Source organism: Musa acuminata, chromosome BXJ2-3, assembly GCF_036884655.1.
Source record: "Musa acuminata AAA Group cultivar baxijiao chromosome BXJ2-3, Cavendish_Baxijiao_AAA, whole genome shotgun sequence".
NCBI lineage: Eukaryota > Viridiplantae > Streptophyta > Magnoliopsida > Zingiberales > Musaceae > Musa > Musa acuminata.
This window is the reverse complement of record NC_088340.1, coordinates 43,519,538-43,540,959: the sequence shown is the minus strand read 5'-3', so window position 1 is coordinate 43,540,959 and position 21,422 is coordinate 43,519,538. Positions and strand designations below refer to the sequence as shown.

Below are 21,422 nucleotides of genomic sequence, written 5' to 3'. Positions count from 1 at the left end.
AGCTTAAGCTATTAAAAAGCTAAAACATTTTCGAATTCCCATTATTACATAATCTTTAGCAAATTAGTAGTGGATGATGATTAGGGAAGAGATACACTCGTAAGCTCATGCCATCACCGATTAGGTTTTCATATATGTAAAGACACACTACTCGGTGTGGCGGCTACCAAAAAGCCATGCATGGCATACATAACATGAGCGCTTAATTAGAAGACTAGACTATATATATATATATATACACTTGTGGTTCGTAGGATGGTTACATAACAGAGCAAGCATTGGGGTTCTCGTCACTGAAGGTTTGAGGCGTGTAAGCGTACTCCACATAATCCCGAGAAGAAGGCCAATACTCGTACTTGCTGATGTCGTCCTTCATTCCCTCCTCTTCTTTCTTCTCTTCCTCCTCCTCTCGCATCTTTTCCTCGTCGCCATTGTCGTCCTTCTTCTCCCCCTCTTCCTCCTTCTTCTCCTCCTCCGGCACGATGGAAGCCTGCTTCCTCGTCCTCCTGTGCACGTTCGCCGCCAATGTCTCTGGGTCTATGAATCCTGTGACGATCACTTGACTGCTGGCCAAGTCCGTGGCCACCGACTCCACACCTACGAGCAATCCAATGAGTTCGTGATCTGACAAGAAACTGCTGTTATTAGTGCCTGGTAAGGTCTGCTCACCGTCCATCTTCTTGATGCGCTTCTGCAGCACTTGAGCACACCTCTCGCAGTGCATTCTGACCTTGAGAATGACCGTGATCGGCTTCGGCTGCATCCATGGGAAGGACGGATGTGGAACGAGGTTTTACACTGGGAGGGTCGTGGGTAATAATAATATACTTTTGGAGAAGACGATAGTGGTTACCTCTTCTTTCGTCTCTTCTGGTGGGGCTTCGGCCTCCTCTTTCTTCTCCTCCTCCTCGGGGGGTTTTGGGAGGGGAGAGATGAGCTCGACCTTCTTGCCTGTCTTCTTCTGAATTCTCTCACATATCTTTGCTGGATCCGCTGCCTTCCCCTTGATCACCACTGTTCGAGACTTGCAGTCTGTCTTCACATCCTCCACACCTGTTTTCATTTTAGATGAAGCTAATGATTCTCTCAGTATTATTTGACCTCTTTGTTGATCACTATACGTTGGCTTGCCGATCGTTGCAATACTACTTTCCAGTAAAGAGAGGGAGAGAGAGAAAGAGAGATTCTTACCTTCGAATCGTCTTAGCGATCGCTCAACTTTTCTTGCACAGCCCTCGCAGTGCATGTCCACTTTGAGAACAATCTCCGGGGGCTCCTCCTCTGCTGCCTCTTCTTTGGTCTCTTCTTCCTTTTGCTCCTTCACAGTCACAAGTATTTGCAGGACTTCAGCAAACAGATTTAGGGACACGAAAACCACTATATGTTGATAAACTCAATCGCTTAAAGCATTCAGACTTAAGTTAGTTGAAGCATATAAAATCCTCTTAAGATCTCTAGAATTCACTGCTGTTATTGGACAACAGTGCAGGATGGAACTTACTTCGCCCATAATAATACTTGATCTGAGTTCTTCGGATCCAAATGAGAGAGAGAGAGAGAGAGAGAGAGAGCTTGGCTTCTCAGTATATATTTTCTAGCCTTGTAATAGATGTTTGAAGAGCTGGAAGGGTATATATAGGCATGAACGGGGGAGGGTGGGAGATTGTGCTATGTTGTCTGGTGGTACCGACCGTGAGGGAATATTAACGTCATGCAGCATGAAGTCTCTTTCTATCTTCAAGAAAGAGAAGCCACGCATCTCTCTTTGCCCACTGCAGGATAAGCATCGGCCACACTCGATAAAGTACCTTCACCTTTGTTAAGGTCTTCCTAATCGAATTCAAAGCCAATCATGCTGCCAGAGAGAGAGATAGAGAGTGGGTGGGGAGGACTTATCGCCATAGATTCCGATCGTTCAGAGAGGGCGGGGGGGAGAGAGAGCTCCCCAACGTGTGGACAAACCCCCACTGGTAGCTCATCGGTATTGGGCGAAAGAGACCGGAGCCCGCGGGGCCCAGAGCCTTGCGACCAATGGGTGGCTGGCGGGCTTGGCGATAAGCATCGCCCCGCCGAGTCCTCCTCATCCGGGTGGTGGAGCAGAACAAAGCGGCCGGAGATAAAAGAGACGGAGGAGGGCGACAGACTTTTGGGTCTTTACGTGACCATCGGAGAGAATCTCACAAAGTCGATGGTGGGGGCCCCACGAGCACGCCGTTTTTGTCACGTCTTTATGAGAATATTCCTGTGGGTTTCGCGATCACGTGAACGTTCATACGTAGCATTCACGAGTCCCCAAAGCTACTCGAATTTAATGGGATGACATGTTGACTTCACGCTCTCGCGGTCAACATATGCTAATCGGTGACTGATTCATAACAATGTCTCTGATTGATTGAAATCATATTGACAGACTCGATTCATATGGCTCGAAGTCGTACTTTCATGTTCATAGTATATATTAGCATATTGTTTTTGTAATCATATAATTCATACGTCGTAATTAAGTTTTCTTAGGGTCTCCATGCACAGTAGCTTTTATATACTGAGCTTCCATGTTGATCTCTGCAGTCTTCCCTCTCCATTCTATCTTTGTGGCAATTAAGTTCATGACGATACGCATCAATGAATTTGTTCTAGTTGTTCTCTCTTTCAATCTTCTAGCTTTTAGATCTTCCTAGTTGGGTAAAAGATAGCAGTAGAGAACCCTTCACCGAAAGTGTCATGGTGAGGATTCTGATGTGTGATGCTGATGCTACTTGGACATGTTTTACTTGCACACACTCTAATTTGCCACTGATGTGATAAGTTCAATTGCCTCGCTTCGAGTTCTTCCCGTAACCTAAGGATCGAGCTGTGAACATATACATATAGGTTTATCCAGAAACCCTAATCCATAGTTTGAGCATGTAAATGAGAAGATGGAGGCTTCTTCCTCTTTGCAGTGAGTGCAAAATATGCTTCATGCACAAGCCTTTTTATCACACATCAAGTGGTCCAAGCAAAGCAGGAAAACACAAATGATCCATAGGTAGAGTCCCATATGATTCTGGTGTTGAAAGAAGGTGGAAGACCAGCCATATGATTCAGTCTCCTGTCGAAGAGTGGTGAGGAACAAATGGTGTAAACCCAACACAGCATATCTGATAGACTTGGATGTGTCAGTTCATGGCCAAGTTCTTACAAAAGACTTTTTGCTGCTGGTCCAGCCACTTCCATTTGTTGATGCTACTAGTAGAATTGACATCCACCCATCCAAACATAAACATTCACATCTCTAAATGTATATATTCTTTTATTCAGAATAATTAGAATAAAAAAGCTAACTCATTAGCTTAATAAACTTAGAATCATGTGATCACTGGTTAACATATCTAAGCTATAATGATAGTATATTGGTTCTTTCATCTTTGACTCTTCAACAGACTCCTCCTGTACACATATATATACATGAAATATTATGGACCACAATTCCATGATAGAGAAATACAAGTTTTTGAAGCTGTTCTCAAGTACTTACAATTCCTCAGATTCCAAGAAGAAAAGCCTTCCATAATACTGCTTCATTGCATTCAGAGATTGTTTAAGTTTGACTGCATTCTGAGAGCATCTCTGAGAGTTAGCAATACACTTCATATTAGGAGTGAGGAGATGACACTGTTGAACAAGTAGGCTTACATCAAGCAAACACAAGCTTATGTGTTTGACAAAGCACGACATGTAAGTGATGTAGGATAAGAACAACAGAGGTTGACAAAGCAGTGGAACTTGTTAGGATGACAGTACCTGAGAAAAATGATATATGTCAAGCTTGCCTCATCCATAAGCAGGAAAGCTTGAACTTGCTCATCCGATAGCGGTCTGATAAGATCCTAAAGTCTTCTCGTAGACTCTGATGCCAAATGATAATATCCTAAAGTCTTATCGTCGCTCTGATACCAAATTGTAATACCTTAAAGTCTTATCGTAAAAAGAAGAAGAGAAAGTGGATGATCACTTCGAGAGGATCGGCCTCCTTGATCGCTTCGATGATAATACTTTAGGATCTCTTCTTCTTTTTATGATAAGACTTTAAGGTCTTATCATTTGATATCACTTCGATGATAAGACTTTAAGATCTCTTCTTCTTTTTATGATAAGACTTTAAGGTCTTATCATTTGATATCACTTCGATGATAATACTTTAGGATCTTTCTTCTTTTTATGATAAGACTTTAAGGTCTTATCATTTGGTATTAGAGCCTACGATAAGACTTTAGGGTCTTATCATTTGGTATCAGAGCGACGATAAGACCTTTAGGGTTTTATCATTTGGCATTAGAGCCTACGATAAGACTTTAGGGTCTTATCATTTGGTATCAGAGTGACGATAAGACTTTAGGGTCTTATCAATTGGTATAAGAGCCTACGATAAGAATTTAAGATCTTATCATTTGGTATCAGATCCTACGATAAGACTTTAGGGTCTTATCAGAGTCCTCCACGAGCACGTCTTCCATGTTGACAAGTGCAATCGATTGTTTTATCTTATAGAATATGGAAGTGAAAGTTAGCTGATGAATGTAGCGCAGCAACTGATCGTTAGGTTTATGGGGGCATGATATAGGTTTATATGCTTTTAGCTTGATTGAGCTGAACATGGAAACAGAAGATTAGGATGATCTTTTATTGGCCAAAGTTAGGAGAATGGAGATTGCCGATTGCACAGCTATGAGGAGGTTTGGAAAATGCTTCCTACAGAGTGGCATAAAAAATTTGGACTTTAGAAAACATTTATACGGATGAGTGATTGTCTCGTAATTTCAGAAAAAAAAATAATACAGATTAAATTTAAAAGATGTTAGAAAATATTTATGTTTGTTGGATCGATGTCGAACCCTAGAATTATTTTTAAAAAAATCATCACTTCAAAATTTATAATTTAAAGAATATTTTTTTCCTATTTGAATTCAAAATCTTTACGGTATTAAATATTTTAAGATCGTATTTTCTTGATAGGACCATAAATAATGAAAAAAAGTCTCTTTCGCTGAAATTTCAAATATATTATAAATGACTAACTTATTTTAAAAATAAATATAAAATTAAAAACATATCAACAATCATACATACTCGTAGAAACATTCAAAAAATCATAAAAATAATCTTTAGTATTTTTGAAATATATTTAAATATAAATAATTTAATTAAAATAATAATATTATTACTTTACTATGAAATTCATGAATCAAATAAATAATGATAATTTTTATATAGTGAATAAAATTATGCATCGGTTATATACAATACATCTCGATGATATATATGAAAATCAAGTAAGAAAGACCTACAGATATATTCCTCTCTGATAGCAATTGACGACTCTCTAATCTCCGAAGAGAATTGCCTTACTTGCTCTAAGAGATACATAATCATTCATGATTATTTATTTATATTCATCTATTCATTAATGTATGTATTCAAATAAATAATATGATAAAATATTATGCCCATAGTTCCTTTCATAAGGTGCATTTTTGATGTGGATCACTCGACATAATCACATATACTATATGGTAGTAATTAAATCAATATTATCAATTTAATAAAAAAATAGTAGAAAATTATTGATCGTTTTTAAAATAATATATTCAAATAAAACTTTTCAGTTTATCAAATCATAAAGATATTAAATATTATTCTCTTTATAGTCCCTAATCAACCATAACGGAATAGGTCAATTAATATGAACTAGACTGAATTCAACTATAACCTATTTGAATCGATCTCTAATATTTATTAAACTAGTCCAAAACTACTAATTTAATTATATTTAATTGATTTTAATTAAGTCAAATAGACTTGAACTAATCAAATTGATATGAAATCACCCCGAACTAACTTTATCTAGTATAAATACTCGAGCTTAGTCAAACTGGTCACGTATGTCATACATGTTTGAGGTAGCAAGTTGGGTTGATATACAATAGGCTAGACATAGGGGCGACGACATGTCTAGCATTGGTCACACAGTTGGGTGAGCCTAGCCTTGTGGATTGAGCTAAGCCTTATCATTGAATTTAGTCATACTTGACTCACGAGCTAAGTTATGTCTAACCACATGAGTTCAATCGTACTTATGGGTTATGCAGTTGAGTTGTAGTTAGTCTTATGGGTTAGGTTGTTATATCGTACTTATGGGTTTGTTTGGCCAATCAACTTAATTAAAGTCAAATCCCAAATTAACTTCTTTCATTAAATTAGATTTTAATCTTTTAGAGAGTACTTTAAAATATTAATAATAATACTAAATAACCTCAAATTCATTTATTTTGAATTAACTAATTTAAATTCATGATCCCAAATTTAAAACTAATTAATCATAAAAATTCACACATAATTTCTTAAAATATAAATATGTCCAATTTAAATAAATTATAATATTATCAATATTATATTAAATAATAATTTTAATAATAAAATTTTAAAATTAAAATATTATTATGCATCATACAAATTTTAACAATTCTAATAAATATTTCAAAATATGAAGAAAAGAATAGAAGATCCTATTATATTGGAAGCCCTTTTATATTGGAAATAGAATTACAACTTTTTATTTCTTATGGTTCACACACAAAAATAAAATTTAAAATAATTATTTTCTAAAAATCATATCATTCAGATCAATTAATAATTTTTAAATTAATTAACTAAATTCGTAACTTGCTCCCATGATTAACCAAGAAACTAATCTTAATCATTTCCTTAACCATATAACACAACACATCAACTATGATTATTTAATTTATAGTAATGGAGAAAAATATTCTGTCGTTACTGTCTTTGGATATAATGAACATCAAATCTGATATTAATATTAATCTGAACCAATTTAATTCATCAACATCGTCGATTTCTAACCCTTTTTTTCAAGTACAAGTCATTGTTGACGGTGTCATGCTTCACTTCACCTAACACCTATCTATCTCTAATTGAATGGGTTTCTCTATCTCTCTAAATCTTCCCTTCTTCCTGCTTATGCGTGTATGTTCGTTCTTACTGTGAATGTGGTGGTGTTCCATTTCAGTGCAAGCCATCTACCACCATGTCCACAGTGCAAGCATGCTTCACTACACTTCACCGGCTTACAGTTCGAGGCACTGCTCCCGCAATCTTGTCGTGCCTGCTTCTCAAAAGAGATGATCGCATCGCCTCAAATCAAATGACGAGCACGTAAAGCTACGATGTTATGTAAGAAAGGTCGATGAAGGTGGCGCCACAAGGCAATAATGGACCACGCAATGCCAGCCAATGAGAACCCCGTGAAACAGGATCGGATCGAAGCATCACCGGTTACGTTTCAAGCATCTAATATGCAGAAATAACTACTCTCAGATCGTATGTTTCCCAATGGCAGCAGTTGTTCTCGATGATTCTTGGACTCACTGTTGATGCATTAGAAAAAGATGAAACTTGTTGCTTCTGATCAGCTTCTTCTTTGTCCTGTGGTCTTAGACACTCGGATGTTCTTGGATTTGGACCCTCGCTGTCTCGCAATAAATCTAGAGCACAAATTGGTTGGCAGGTGCTGATCTATCGTGACAGCTGAAGCATCAGCTTGTCTCAGGAGTCACCCAGAATTCAAAGAGTTAGCAAAACATCAAGTCGACGAAGTTAATAGGCATGTTATCTCATTCATGGTAATCGATATCAAAATGATCGAAGGATTCAAGTAAGAAATGATTAGCATAAAATTAATGGATGAGTTTATGACGACAACAACTTCTCTTCCATGTTTCTATGTTTAAACTTGCAGGCTCTGTGCACTGAGGTTGAAGGAAATCTACTTTGTCTGCATTAAGACACTGAATCTCACATGCAACAGCTGATTAGAACGGCTCACGGGTTTGACATGTTGGAAGGGCGTGGCGGGACACCGATCATTGTACGATTGGCTGGTAGGTGTATATATCACACCCTTTCCCTTTCCTTTTCCCTTCTGTCAATCAATCCCGCAGCTGGGATATCAATCTACTCACAATGGCAGAAAAGGTAAGCGATTCTTCTCAACCAGCTTTTACACTTCGTCTCCCCCAAAGAAAACCTTTCTTCTTCTTCTTCTTCTTCTTCTTCTTCTATAGTGTGTAGTTCCAGTGATCTTGGAATCTTGCTCTGTCACTCCTGATCACAATGTTCTCTATTATTCATCTCTGTAAAGAAGGTTCTTTTTGTTTTCTTTTGATTCGTTGGTCTTGGATGATGCTTTTTGTTTGATTAGACACTAGATTTTGTTAGGAAAGTCAACATTTTCTCTCTCTCTCTCTCTCTCTCTCTCTCTCTCTCTCTCTCTCCATTACTTACTGCAATCTTCATCCTTCAGTGGTGATCAGTTGGTTGACATAATCTTTATGCAGATCTCAACGTTGATCTTAAAAGTTAATCTCGGCTGCCACCTTTGTTACAAGAAGATAAGAAAGACACTGCGTAAGCTCCAAGGTAATCGATCGGCTCTCTGCTGCTTCACAACCTCATGATCATCCCACAGTGTGACTAACAGATGAGTGTCTTATCCAGATAAGGAGAACATCAAAAGCATATCCTACGATGAGAAGAACGGGACGGTGACGATCTCCGGCCCCTTCGATCCCCATAGGCTGGCCAAGAAGCTCAAGTGCAAGGCATGCAAGGTGATCGAGGGCATCCAGATCAAGGAGGAAAAGGAGAAGAAACCGGACGAGAAGCAGAAAGCCGAGGCAGCCAAACCGGCCGACAAGTCCAAGGAGGAGCCGAAGCAGAAGAAAGATGATGCGGGGAAGAAGGATGAGCCGGAGAAGAAGAAGGCAGAGCCGGAGAAGAAGAAGTCGGAGCCGGAGGGGTTGCCGGTGGTGCTGACTCCTTACCTGTGGCCACCACCGGGTCCGGTCCTGTGCTGCCCCGGGCCATACTACGAGAGCTACTACGGAGGCACCAGGTGCTGCTCCTGCGAGAAGGTGACCAACCCTCCTCCTCCTCCGCCGGCCTACGGTGGGCCCTACTATCCATTACCTTGCGAAATCGTCTGTGAAGAGGACCCATCGACGCCATGCAGCGTGATGTGATCACCAATCCGGCCGGCCGACCGGCGTCTCTCCCCCCCCCGCCAATCTCCTGTCGGTGTGCCACGTTACAATAAGCACCAGAAGTGCATGGTTTGTGGGATCGGACTATTACTACGACATGAAAGGTTGCGTTATTTTATGTGAGACCGTTCGATATCTTCCGGCATTCATGCTTTTATTTGGGTGGGGGATGCACATTACAGAGGCCCACCAAATGTAATGTCTTTCCAGTAGATGAATGTAGATTCATATCCCGTGTACATACGACGTGCTTTGTACAGCCAACGGAGATGATACTCCGTATCAACTCCGACTCGGCTTAGGTTTATGTGTGCAAGAAGTTTGATGTGATCAAAGTTTCGAACATTTTTCTGATGGCGACTCGATCAAACGAATTTTTTGACGAGATCTATCCGATGCTCGAGTCAGTCACAAGACGAAAATGAGATGATTTTAGTTTTTGAGATAAATGTTCTCCCACGCTTCATTTTCATGATATAGGTAGAACATTTTTTCGGATTATTATTTTACATTCATGTTTATTGAGCTTGACTATTGACTTAGACTTATCGTTATTATGTTGCCCTTATTAGAAGCTAAAAGAGCTATGATGTCATAAGAAAACGTTCGTGACATACGTCCACTCTTTATTCCTCCTTCCTCGCGGAAGGCGTAGATGGATAGTGAAGTAGCATTTGGAATGCTTTGGAGCCAATCGAATTATTACGTTAGTTAGTTTGTGTCTTAATCTAACTTATTAGTACAAATATCAAAATTATTATGATAATAATCCTTGAATTGAAGAACATTATATTGGATGATTAGTGCTTAATTATGCATGGATAAAGGCTGATGTTTATGTTGTCTGGGCCGGCAAGTTGAATTGACATCACAGCTCGGTCTGAGTAATAACTGAGTGATGGAAATCTATACACAATGATGAAGTCGTAAGCTGCACACTAAGAACTAAATACACTCATTTTTAATTTTATTATTACAAGAATTCTGAATACGAGAGGGACCGACACTCGATGTAGATTTTATTATATGAAAATGATCGGTGTGAGGTTTAATTCACACCTTTTAGCTATACAAATCATATTTAGAGTGCAAATGAGATGGATGTAGACAACCTGACATTTGTATTTTGTTTGTGGCCATAACATACCAATCTTTCTTCTTTGGCAATTGCATGATAGAGATTGACCAATTCATTAGTAGGTTAGATGATGATAAACCAAAGATTAATGCATTTGCAGAGACAACAGCAAAACATTACTAATTAATGCCAACTAATTAGATGATTTTTCTAATTTAATCGAAAGTACGATGATGATTTCTCCGACACAAACAAAATTTTTATTCCAAATCTCATATTTTATATTTTATAAATAAAATAATAATTTGATAATGAGATATCGACTCATTTATCGTTTTTATTATTGAATAATGGATTTGAAGCTGATAAAATATATGAAGCAAAAGTAAGGTTCGCAATATCGTATCGTACCGGTGTTTCGACCTGGATTCGGTACCAATATGATACGGTATATCGAGCGGTACACTCAGGTGTGCCGAGTACTATAGCTCTACTTTAGTGCTACGATGCACTACTACAGTATACTCGGATTAATAACAAACGATCCGCGTATCGACAACCTGTCGGAGTGATACAGTTTGGTACTACAGACACTAAGCAAAAGTATATTTTCATTTTTAGCCTCATTTATATTAAATAAAAAAATATAATAATATAAAATCAATGTGATCAAAATAATCAAATGATTAATACAGACAAAATGAACGGTTTTAGATGTGAGCTTCCTAAAACTTCTTGCATCGGCGATTAATGCCTTTAATTATTTTAATGAATACTTAATGTTAAAATGAAGCTTAAAGTCCATTAAACAGTTTCCTAAAACTAATAACAGCAAAGAAGCCAAAAAACACAAAAAGAAGAAATACGCTTTGAGATGTATGCCGTATAAAATGTAGTTCGTAACGTGTCTCGTATGCATACGTATACATACGTACGTATGCGCAGGCCAAAAGAACGCTTTTTAACGTGCGGCGACGCTGAAGTGCGTGTGTGATCGGCCTCCGCGGCTTTGGAGAGGCAGCGGGAGGACGCATCCCTTCCCCCTCGCTCGGTGACCTCCAGTTCGCGCGCCGCAGCAGCCGCCACTGCGGCGAGAAACCATGGGTTCGTGCCTTCTTGTCGCGCCTGAACCCCCTCGTTCATCTCGTCATCCGTTTTCCCTTTCCGGTCGGTCGAATTGATTCCTCGGGCTTTCTGGTGTTGGTTCTTTCTGTTTCCTGCCGGAATCCCTTTTCGTTCGCGTGCCGGTCCGTTGATTCTTTTTGCCCGATTTGTTTTCTTGACCCGTTTCGGATGTTTACTCGCTTCGATGGTGGAAAAGATAGCACCTTTTGGGCTGTATGAATTTGCTTGTGGCTTCGATGTTGGGGTACAGATGGAGATTTGAGTTCTTCGTGGGACAGCGACGACGAGTACGAGAAATTCATCCGAAGAATGAACCCTCCAAGGTGTGAAATTTTGGTTCCGATCCACCCCATTTCTTCTTTTCCTTCTTTGATTTGTCTTGGTGGTTTCGGATTCCCTCATCTGTTCCTCCCCTCTTAGGGTTGTCGTCGACAATGATTCTTGCGCAGACGCAACGGTTATTAAGGTAATTTCCGATGTCGCCCTGTTGATTCCCTCTTGGAGTGCGTTTCTCGAGTTTGTCTCTGATGACGTCTGTCCGTGGCGTTGCTTTTTGTGCTTGGCATAGGTTGATAGCGCAAACAAACATGGGATTCTTTTGGAAGTAGTTCAGGTCCTTATGGACCTCAATCTCATCATCACCAAGGCTTACATATCCTCGGACGGAGGATGGTTTATGGATGGTATGCCACGGGCTTCGTAGCTCTTCTTGGTTCTGTATGACTTCACCAAGATAGAATCTTACTGACTAGAAAGTGAACTACTTGGATCTTGACAGTATTCAACGTGAGGGATCGGGATGGGAATAAAATTGGGGAAGAAATGAAGCTGAATGAGATAAATGGTTTCATTCGCAAGGTAGAGTGTTCATGCCACTCTCATGCTTTCTTTTATTTCATTGTATTACCAATTGCATCTGATGTGACGATGCTTTGCTCATAGTCCCTGGGGGAAGAATCTTCTTATATTCCGTCGCGAAGGAGATCCATAGATTTCATGCCTTCCTCCGATCACACATCCATAGAATTGACCGGGACAGATCGGCCTGGCTTGCTCTCGGAAGTGTGTGCGGTTCTCAGTGATCTAGAGTGCAATGTGGTGAACGCGGAGGTGTGGACACACAATACTAGGGCGGCGGCGGTGATGCAAGTGAGCGACAAGGGGACGGGCACAGCTATTGCGGACACGGAAAAGCTGTCTAGAATTAAGAAGCTCCTTTACAATGTGCTCAAAGGGAGCAATAAGAGCAGGGAAGCCAAGACGGCAGTGTCTGTGGGAGCCACTCACACAGAGCGGAGACTCCATCAGATGATGTTTGACGATAGGGATTATGAGAGATCCGGTGAGGATGATGGGAATGTGTGTCACCGACCAAAGGTTACTGTCGTTAATTGGTTCGACAAGGATTATTCGATGGTCACAATACGATGTAAGGATCGACCAAAGCTTCTTTTCGATACGGTTTGCACTTTGACGGATATGCAGTATGTGGTTTTCCATGGAAATGTGGATGCAGAGGGCCCAGAAGCTTATCAGGTACTTCATGCTGGCTTTTATTTTTCTTGTTTGACACATGAAAATAAACTCTCTATTGCAAAAGGTATGACCTATCTTCTCCTTGTCCTGAAGGAGTACTATATTAGGCACATTGATGGGTCCCCAGTTAACTCAGAAGCTGAGAGGCAGCGAGTGATCCAATGCCTTGAAGCAGCCATAGAGAGGAGAGTATCCGAGGTAATCATTGTGCTACAGTTCCAATTCTGCAGTTTAATTTAGTTGTTCCGTTTCGCATTTGCATGTTAATAGACTTTGTTTGTGTTTCGTCATTACGATTGTTGTTTGCTCTGGTTGTTTTCATTAGTTGCTTGTCTATGTTGTATGTGGTACCCTTTTCTTTTCTTTTTTTTCGAAGTTCTCTACGTGCAGAGAATAGGGAAAGAAGATGTTTAATAGTCAATCATCTGCTTAATATAATTTTAGCTCCATGGTGTTCTGCATTTTTCAACTTCATTCAGTTACATGTTTTACTGTCGGTTGCAGAGGTTTTGCGATTCTACTATTCAGGAAGATGTTGGATTTGCATGTTTTTATCAAGATAAACTTCAATGTTTTCAACCAATTGTTCTGTGATCCAGTTCTCTTATTCTGCTGGGTTTGACATCAGAAAATAGTAAAAGTAAAGGAAATCACATCCATTTTGTTTTTGTCATTAGCTACGGGATTATTCGATGTCTCACTAAAAGTGGGTCATATTTCTTTATCACGCATCTGCTCTAATCACCTCTAACGATTCATTCATGTCGTATTTCGAGTGTCAACATCACTTATCTTCGATATATGGAACAAATGGCTGTCAGGGTCTGAAGCTGGAGTTGTGTACGAGTGATCGAATGGGCTTGTTATCGGATGTCACAAGAATATTCCGCGAGAACGGTCTGACCGTCACAAGAGCAGAAGTGACCACAAAAGGAGGCAAAGTCTTCAACATATTTTATGTCCGCGATGCTGCTGGTAACTCGGTTGATCCAAAGACCCTTGATGACATACGAGCAGAGATCGGCCAGACGGTGCTCCAAGTGAAAGGCCACTCAGATCACCTCAAATCCCCACAGGAATCTCCTACCCGATTCCTGCTCGGCAGTTTATTCAAATCTAAATCTCTCTACAATCTCGGATTAATCAGGTCTTACACTTAGGCTAATGTTGTTCCCCTGTGTACATTATCATTCATCGACGTTTCATCATTCGGCAAGCAGCTGCTCTGCCATTGTGTTAGAATCCTAAACTTGCTTCCCTCGTCTTATGATTGGAAACATGCTTGTAACTGTAGAAATCTCAAGAAATCCATATCATGTTCATACGAGTGTAATTGTAATTCCCCATTTGCAGCTCGTTTCTGTGTGATATGTTTATGCTGGTGGTGATTGAGCTGCCTGTGGCCAACACACCTTCCTCTCTCTCTCTCTCTCTCTCTCTCTCTCTCTCTTCGGCAGAACTGCTGCTATTGATTCACTTGGTTTCAGGATCCGACAAGTGTTCGTAGGTCAAGAGGTCCACTTGCTTCAACGACGAACGGCCTCGATGCATCCGGCGGCATCAGTGACGCTCTCTGACTTGTCCTCTACCTCCAGACATCAGATGCAATTTGGATTCCTTCGTGTCGTCATCCATTTGCCGACCAAGTAAGGGTCCCACCCACACAACCATCGACCCACCATTGATTCGAACTCCATCGAAATCCCAAGAACCACGATTAAATCGTAATTAATATTGTCCGGGGGATGAACATTGACCCTGTGCAGAAGACGTTGACCAGAACAGGTTATTGGATGACCAGTGGTGCGCACTGACTCACCTCGGCCGACCAAGTTGGAGCCAATGGGGAGCGGCGAAGGTGGTGGCTTTTGGGACTCCGAGCAGATTCTTCTTTGCGTCTCCTTTAAAAATGCTTCTTCTGCCGGCTTTCACCTGCGTGCCAACTGGAAGAAACCGCGGGTCCCACGTGGGTCCTCGCGTGGTAAATGTGGGATTCGCCGTGCATCTCACATGTTTGTTCTGTCCATGGTATGATTCACGCCATAACCCATTAGATTCTTTCTTTTCCTTTCGATCTGAATCATAAAATTTGAGATAAAAAACACTGAATATTAATCTTCGAGTTACAGAAATAATATCTTTGTTCATACAGATAAGATCAAGTGAAGTGACAGGTTGTGCAAAGGGAGAATAAAGGAGGACAGCACCATGTCTTCAACCTCAGTACTATGCGTAATTAGGCATCATGGAACAGAGAGACATTGTTCTTGTTTGAAGAAGATGATGGATCATGGTTTGATTGGGTGTTTTAGTTCCACACGGAAGCATGCTTGCCTCAATGATGAGTTTATACAAGCTAAAAAGATCCTCTTTTCCTTGTTTTTATACACGTACCAAACCTTATCATTTGTGGATGTTAGTTTGATGTGGAGGTTGAGAGAGGAGAGTGGAAAGAGGGAGGAGAAGAAGTTCCACACTGGAATATGATTGGATGGGTCATTTGATTCCTCATTCCTTGTCCATTACAAGTGAGATATCAGAGAAACTACATAGACAAACTGTTTGGTCCTACAAAAAAAGAAGCAAGTATTCCTTCCCATTCCAATCTCTCTCTCTCTCTCTCTCTCTCTCTCTCTCTCTCTCTCTCTCTCTCTCTCTTCCAAAAGTTCAAATGAGTTAGGATGATATCTGATGAACTTTGCATGATGTATGCAATGCTGAATTGGTAGTTAAAGAGAGAAATCATGCACTAGCAGGGACACTTTTGTCTGCAAAAAGAGACAGGTCATTTAACAGGATCATGAACTAATCATACAACACTATGGACATTAACATAAGACCTAAAAGGCTAGTTTGTGGGTAGGTCACACAAGTTCTTGTTGGTAGGCTTAAAGAAAGATCATCACTGGGTTTCATAGGAACAGTTGCTTTATTATCTTACAGGAAGAACAAGAAAAGAAGACAATCCCCATCTGCCACTAACAAATCCATTCGAAGAGTGTTGATCTAAACAAGTTGAGTAGCTGCAGTGCTTACTGCATTTTCTGCCACCAAACGATTTGCCAAAAACATGCCACTAAGGAAAGGGACCAATGTGGAGACCAGTTTGACAGATTAAAGCCTGAAGCTTTGAGGTGGCAAACCAATGGCTGATTCATGCTGCATGTCTTTTGCCTAACAGAAGAAGCATAATTGTTGTCAATCATTGGTGTCTATACATTTTGCAGTGTGGCCACAATGCAATGCCTTCTGAGTTAATTCTCAAATATAAGATATCTATCTTCGGCTTTGAAAGCTAAATGGGGTCTCACTATACTGTTCTAAGGGATTTTGTATAGCTGTACTTGAGAAATACGGGGAACAGTCGATCTCACAAACATGACAACCACACTAAACAAAGAGCATGAGGAGGATACATAGATTTAGTTCAGGAGAAGATGAAGAAAAAGACAAGGCATCAGGTGGCACCTCTCTCATCACTGCAGCAACTCATCGATGCGATGTAAGACACCCTCATGGCTGATGGAGCTTTAACCATGTTAGCTAATGCTCAGGTTGCCAATGGTGGAAAGTTCTCATCTTCCTTCGACATGGCTAAGCATCCATGGAGGTAAACTATCACTCTTCTTACCGGCACCGGGCTGGACAGGTCGCTCCACTCCAACCGCAGCTCTCTCTGGGTAAGTTCTGCGTTCAAACACAGAAGGTGTTCATCAACAGAGGTTACTAAATGGTTATCTCCGCAAGGATAGCTACTTGAAGAAGAGGTAATCTATGAGACAATGAAAGAAATGCTAGTAGACACTCTACCTGGTGTTGAGGGTGGGGAGAGAGTCTTTAGAAGCCTTGTGATTATTGTCATTCTCCATGAGCTTATTTGGATGTTTTGATGCAATTCCAAAGAACAAAACAAAGTTCATAGACAGAAGCAAGAGCATCAAGTTCAAATGCAGAAGTTTTTCTACTGTACCTTCTTCTCCAGAATGCTGTGTTGCTCTTCCAATGACTTTTCCTGCGCAGGAATTGGGATGGAAACTGTTGTTGCTTGTTATATGCTTATTCTAAGATGAGTGTAATCATCCTAAGATGATTGGAATTGCCAGTGATCTTATGGCAATGTGAATTTAGCATCACAAAGCATACTAACAATATCAAACAGACAATCTACTTAAAGCTTTGACAATCTCTCATAGTGATTGTATATTCTCTATAAAAGTTTCAACAAGCTATTCTTTGCTATGTTTTGGTGAAAGGTTTTACAAACTTTTATGTAATATATATTGTTATTTTGATTCTTTTTTTCTTTTTTTTGCATTTTCAAAGATGAAAATATGTTTCATGATCACCATAAATATTTAGATTGGGAAAAGATCATAGCAAGCCTTGCCAAATCTATGCGAAAGCAGGATATGAAGCTAAGTTAAGCATCCAAAACATAACCCCAATTCATACCTTATGATCGTAGCAGACATGGCCATCATAATCAATGACAAAATCAAATAGATAATGGATAAAAAGAAGACACAAGATCTGAGAATATAAGAGAAAATGAACAATGTAATCCCACTTCTAGCATACTCTGTTGAACTTGCCTTTCTTTGAAGCTCCTCGATTGAATCAAACAGCAAGTGATTCTGTAGCATTAAAAAGAGGAGGAATCAAATCACAGCATTGTCTCTTCATCTTCAGGAAAACAAAGGCAATGATGGCTCTACTATGCACAGTGTCGCAAAGAAAAGAGTACATGAAGGAGGCATGCAGCACTACATATTAGTTCAGCACAAAGTGATCGACTCGCCTTTCTTGATCTCATGAGCCTTAAAGATGTATCAAGCTGTCGTTCCAGCTGCTGGAGTTCTTTAAGAGTCAAAGCTTCCAGTTCTTCTCCCATGAGCTGCCTGAACACATTAAAAAGAAGCAGGAAAAGAAAGTATCAGTGCATCAAACAAGTCTATAGTAAAGCTGATGCTCGTTGAACTTGTTTCTGCCATTCCCCGGACCTTTGTCTCTTTTGTAGAGCCTCTACCTTGGCCTTCAACTTTCCATACTCATGGCACCAACTTACCTACACAAAAGATTGACATGGTTCAAGTATTATCACAAAAGAGGTTGTGGAGATTAGCTTCTGATTCTACATCAGCCATTTAATTACCTGCGATCGAGGATCTGCTTCTACGAGAGCTCGTTCTGCATATGAAGATTCATAGTAACGTTGAAGAAGCTTTTCCATGCTACAGGAAAGAACCAAGCCATTGAAATATGCACCATGGCATGCAGAAGGTTCATATACTGAGGATTTGATGCGTATAGTAGTTAATGAGAACAAGAAAAAGAGTAGAAAATGGTGAAAATGGAAAGTCTTAGAACACTCAGCTTTCCTTCTTTCTGCTTCTTATTCAGTTGTTTTCTCTCCACTCTGTTTTTTTGTTTTCTTTGAAAGACCCATAATGTTATATATCTTTCTTGCTTGCCATTTCCTTTTGGTTTTGTATGTAAGTAAATTAATATGTGATAGTTTATTTGATTTAACCTCAGGGGGTTTTAATTTCCATCCCAGAATTATGAACACATAAATAAATGATGCCAAATGCTCCTTCATAATTAGTTTCCTTTCTCTGGCAAGAAAAGATAAGAAGCTCGTTCATGTCCATGAACTCTCGCTGGCCACAAAGCCAGATCTAAATCTATGTTACCTCATCGTTCGCGTATGAGCATCTTCTAGTTTATGTGTAAGATCTGAAACTAAACGAACGCATCTGCTTTGTCAGAACGAAGAGGACAAAGAGAATATAGTTGCAGATCTGATTTCTCATGGCCGGACTCGAAAACCTGAGAGAAAGAACGCAGTGAAAGTGGGCCAGAGTGTGATAGCTGAAGTGACGATCAGGATGAATGCAGTCCTAACAGTAATCTTTGATCTTAATCGTCTTGGTTGCACTCAGCAGCTCAGAAACACGAAGTAAGCGTGCATGACCTCCGATTAGCACCGAGCAACATGAAGAGAAAGCATGCTGTAAGATCATCCAAGATGAGTAGCATGGGAGAGGACAAGGAAATCAAAGAACGTAGCAGGAAGGGGAAATCAGAGCTAAGCTCCATCATCCAAGGCGATTGGTTCATGTGGCGGTGCAACGAACGTGCGTACGTACCTGGAGTTGGTGGAGTACTCGTAGAGCTTCCCCTTGGGAGAGAAGATGACGAGGGCGACCTCGGCGTCGCAGAGGACGGAGATCTCGTGCGCCTTCTTCAGCAGCCCCGACCGCCGCTTCGAGAACGTCACCTGCCGATTGATCTTGTTCTCGATCCGCTTCAGCTGCACCCTCCCCCTCCCCATCGATCACTCCCCTTCTCCTTCTTCTTCTTCTTCTTTCTCTTCTTGGAACCAAGAACGAACCCTAACAGTGTGCGCTCTCCTCAGAGAGAGAGAAAGATGAAGGCGCCGTCTTCGCCCTCCGTTCTAAGGAAAAGAAGCGTATCAAAGGCGGAGGGGATGAAGAAGCAACTCCTGTTCGGATCATATAGAGGGATCAGTTTTTGGGCAAACCTGCGAGTGGTTTCGGGGAATTCGTTGTCCATTTGGTAGAGGCGGAAGCGCTATGGGGTCCGCGCATCGCCGGCTCCCCATTGGTGGAGGCCGCTGTTGTGGCACGGCTCACATGGAGCGCCACGTGCAGCGTCTTACGGATTCTGGCGTTCGGCGCGGCTTATTGGTGGGTTTTCTTGGGTACAAAATTCGAGTGCGGAAAAAGAGGGACGATTTTTTTGTTTCTTTCGTTACCCAAAACATTGCATCTCGCTTACGTGTCTGGCAATTGGTAGAGATAACATCGGGTGGGACCCGTCAGAGGGAAGAGACTTCTGGGTAAGGAAACCCGACCCATCATCATCATCACCACATATCTGAGGCATCCATCTCAAAGCGTTGCATTCAAAAGACTTCCGGGTAACGAAACGAAACCCGACCCTTCATCATCATCGCCGCAAATCTAAGGCATCCATCTCAAAGTGTTGCATTCAAGCTCCAATCGCCATGTTCATGGCTGAGGTCTTCAAGCGGTGGGCGGACGTGCCGACTGAGAGGTGGAGGGAGACCACCAAGCTGACATGGCAACGATAGATCACGAGTCGGGAGTTCACTGTGAGAGGATCGGGTGGGGTCCTCCTCGCGATCCTGTGCCAGCTGGAGGCAACGTTGGACGGTGTTCTCGACATACTTGGTGAGTGGACTCGTGCTGGAGTGCATGTGGAGCAATAGTCGGAGGACGTGATGGATGGCGCCACGTACATAACAGGTCAGAGAGCTCCAAGGAGACCGCGATGGGGGTGGGGGCTCCCTCCACCGTCCCTCGTTCCAGCTTTTCATCGTTGCTGGAGTTCAAGGAGTACCACCACACTGGGCTGAAGAGCCATGCAGTACCATTAAGCAGGTTGCATGTAGAGAGAGAGAGAGAGAGAGAGAGGACGGAGGTGGAAGGTTATTATCAGTCTGCGTTAAAGAAGGGAATCATCACTGCAAGTTTGCACAGTCGATCTTGACCTTGGACTTAATGTCTGTGTTAAGATCGGTAAGCCGAGCAGTCTTGCATCTCTTAGTCAAGAAACATGATCAGCTTCATGAGTTCATGTCGAGAAACAGTCTCAAATTTGTGTGGGTGAAATATTTCAGAGAGAAAATGACAAGCGACCTGCGTAGGTTGGGACTGAGAACCAAGGAGAAAAAAGGATATTACATGTAAGACAAATGCAGAGGAATAGAATCTTTAATGTCATATCACTTGAATAACCTGCGAGGATGTTGATGAACAATGATCTGTTCACTGTTTCCGTGCCAAAGAAGAGAACAGGTGGGCCAAAGGCTAGAAGCTTTGTTGTCCTTTTCTGCTTCAGAGACATCTCCATTTGATTCCTGAGTCGCTACAATTCCAGAGCCGTGGAATAAGAACAACACTAAAGCTATAGAAAGCAGTGAAGAAAACAGAGATTGGACTCAACTTTCTTGAGCTGAATTCAGATGATGAAGGACGTCAAGAAGCCGTCGAGTACCATCGATACCCGATCTCTCTACTTGTATTGTGATTGGCGGCAGCGACAGAAACTACGGTGGACCCGCATCTCGCGCGGCTACACACGGAGGGATTCGGCCACGCGGGTATCTTTCAGTCGGCCAAATTTTTTTCGTTCTGACACTCGCAAATCACTCCTGATGATCTCGTGAGATCCTAAAAATCAACGGACGAGATCATCTGAGTTCCTTATTGGGCTTGGACCGGGCTTGGGCCCAATTATAGTTCAGTTGTACTCGCATTACATCGGATCAGTAAATTGAAATCAACAGTCTCCAGCTCGGCCGTGTCACGCTCCTTATCTCTCAACCATTCATCACCTAGCGGACGGTCAGGACGCGAGGGAAAGAGGGTCAGAGGCACGTGACCTTTGTCCTGGGAAATGTAGTACTGAGCGGGCCCCCCTTGGAGTCTAAACCGGTTGTTGAAGTCAGGTGGCCTCCACATGAACAAAGCGGGTCCCTTTTTCCGCATGGAAACGCGAAAGAGGTAGACAGGAGGGTCAACACCGGCGTTGGTCTG

General features: G+C 41.4%; 4 protein-coding genes across 4 annotated transcripts; 2 read left to right on the top strand and 2 right to left on the bottom strand.

The window, feature by feature from the left end:
• Positions 1 to 11: 11 nt before the first annotated feature.
• LOC135608499 (heavy metal-associated isoprenylated plant protein 7-like) lies at positions 12 to 1,642 on the bottom strand. The gene is made up of 5 exons (XM_065101433.1): positions 1,502 to 1,642; positions 1,192 to 1,318; positions 854 to 1,053; positions 670 to 757; positions 12 to 597 (listed from the first exon to the last, which is right to left on the bottom strand). The coding sequence occupies exons 1-5, from the start codon at positions 1,508 to 1,510 to the stop codon at positions 260 to 262; spliced, it is 762 nt and encodes a 253-aa protein (XP_064957505.1). The 5' UTR covers positions 1,511 to 1,642; the 3' UTR covers positions 12 to 259.
• A 6,347-nt stretch (positions 1,643 to 7,989) lies between these two features.
• Positions 7,990 to 9,337, top strand: LOC103979822 (protein PYRICULARIA ORYZAE RESISTANCE 21-like). Its single transcript, XM_009396038.3, has 3 exons — positions 7,990 to 8,031; positions 8,394 to 8,475; positions 8,554 to 9,337. The coding sequence occupies exons 1-3, from the start codon at positions 8,020 to 8,022 to the stop codon at positions 9,075 to 9,077; spliced, it is 618 nt and encodes a 205-aa protein (XP_009394313.2). The 5' UTR covers positions 7,990 to 8,019; the 3' UTR covers positions 9,078 to 9,337.
• A 1,791-nt stretch (positions 9,338 to 11,128) lies between these two features.
• LOC135608498 (ACT domain-containing protein ACR4-like) lies at positions 11,129 to 14,164 on the top strand. Its single transcript, XM_065101432.1, has 8 exons — positions 11,129 to 11,280; positions 11,552 to 11,624; positions 11,722 to 11,767; positions 11,870 to 11,984; positions 12,080 to 12,159; positions 12,244 to 12,837; positions 12,931 to 13,035; positions 13,659 to 14,164. The coding sequence occupies exons 1-8, from the start codon at positions 11,277 to 11,279 to the stop codon at positions 13,995 to 13,997; spliced, it is 1,356 nt and encodes a 451-aa protein (XP_064957504.1). The 5' UTR covers positions 11,129 to 11,276; the 3' UTR covers positions 13,998 to 14,164.
• Positions 14,165 to 16,207: 2,043 nt separating this feature from the next.
• On the bottom strand, positions 16,208 to 19,312 carry LOC135608497 (truncated transcription factor CAULIFLOWER A-like). The gene is made up of 8 exons (XM_065101431.1): positions 18,987 to 19,312; positions 17,990 to 18,068; positions 17,838 to 17,902; positions 17,636 to 17,735; positions 17,430 to 17,471; positions 16,808 to 16,849; positions 16,648 to 16,709; positions 16,208 to 16,524 (listed from the first exon to the last, which is right to left on the bottom strand). Exons 1-8 carry the CDS (start codon positions 19,169 to 19,171, stop codon positions 16,413 to 16,415), a joined length of 687 nt encoding a protein of 228 aa, XP_064957503.1. The 5' UTR covers positions 19,172 to 19,312; the 3' UTR covers positions 16,208 to 16,412.
• Positions 19,313 to 21,422: the final 2,110 nt, after the last annotated feature.

Coding starts and splice junctions, on each gene's coding strand:
- LOC103979822 (XM_009396038.3), top strand. Junction 8,476..8,553: donor GACACTGCGTAAGCTCCAAG/GTAATCGATCGG, acceptor TGTCTTATCCAG/ATAAGGAGAACATCAAAAGC.
- LOC135608498 (XM_065101432.1), top strand. Junction 11,985..12,079: donor CGGAGGATGGTTTATGGATG/GTATGCCACGGG, acceptor GGATCTTGACAG/TATTCAACGTGAGGGATCGG. Junction 12,160..12,243: donor TAAATGGTTTCATTCGCAAG/GTAGAGTGTTCA, acceptor CTTTGCTCATAG/TCCCTGGGGGAAGAATCTTC.
- LOC135608497 (XM_065101431.1), bottom strand. CDS start 19,171: ATGGGGAGGGGGAGGGTGCAGCTGAAGCGGATCGAGAACAAGATCAAT. Junction 17,903..17,989: donor AAGCAGATCCTCGATCGCAG/GTAATTAAATGG, acceptor TCTTTTGTGTAG/GTAAGTTGGTGCCATGAGTA. Junction 16,525..16,647: donor CTCCCCACCCTCAACACCAG/GTAGAGTGTCTA, acceptor GTTTGAACGCAG/AACTTACCCAGAGAGAGCTG.
- LOC135608499 (XM_065101433.1), bottom strand. Junction 1,054..1,191: donor ATCGCTAAGACGATTCGAAG/GTAAGAATCTCT, acceptor AAATGAAAACAG/GTGTGGAGGATGTGAAGACA. Junction 758..853: donor CAGAAGAGACGAAAGAAGAG/GTAACCACTATC, acceptor CCATGGATGCAG/CCGAAGCCGATCACGGTCAT.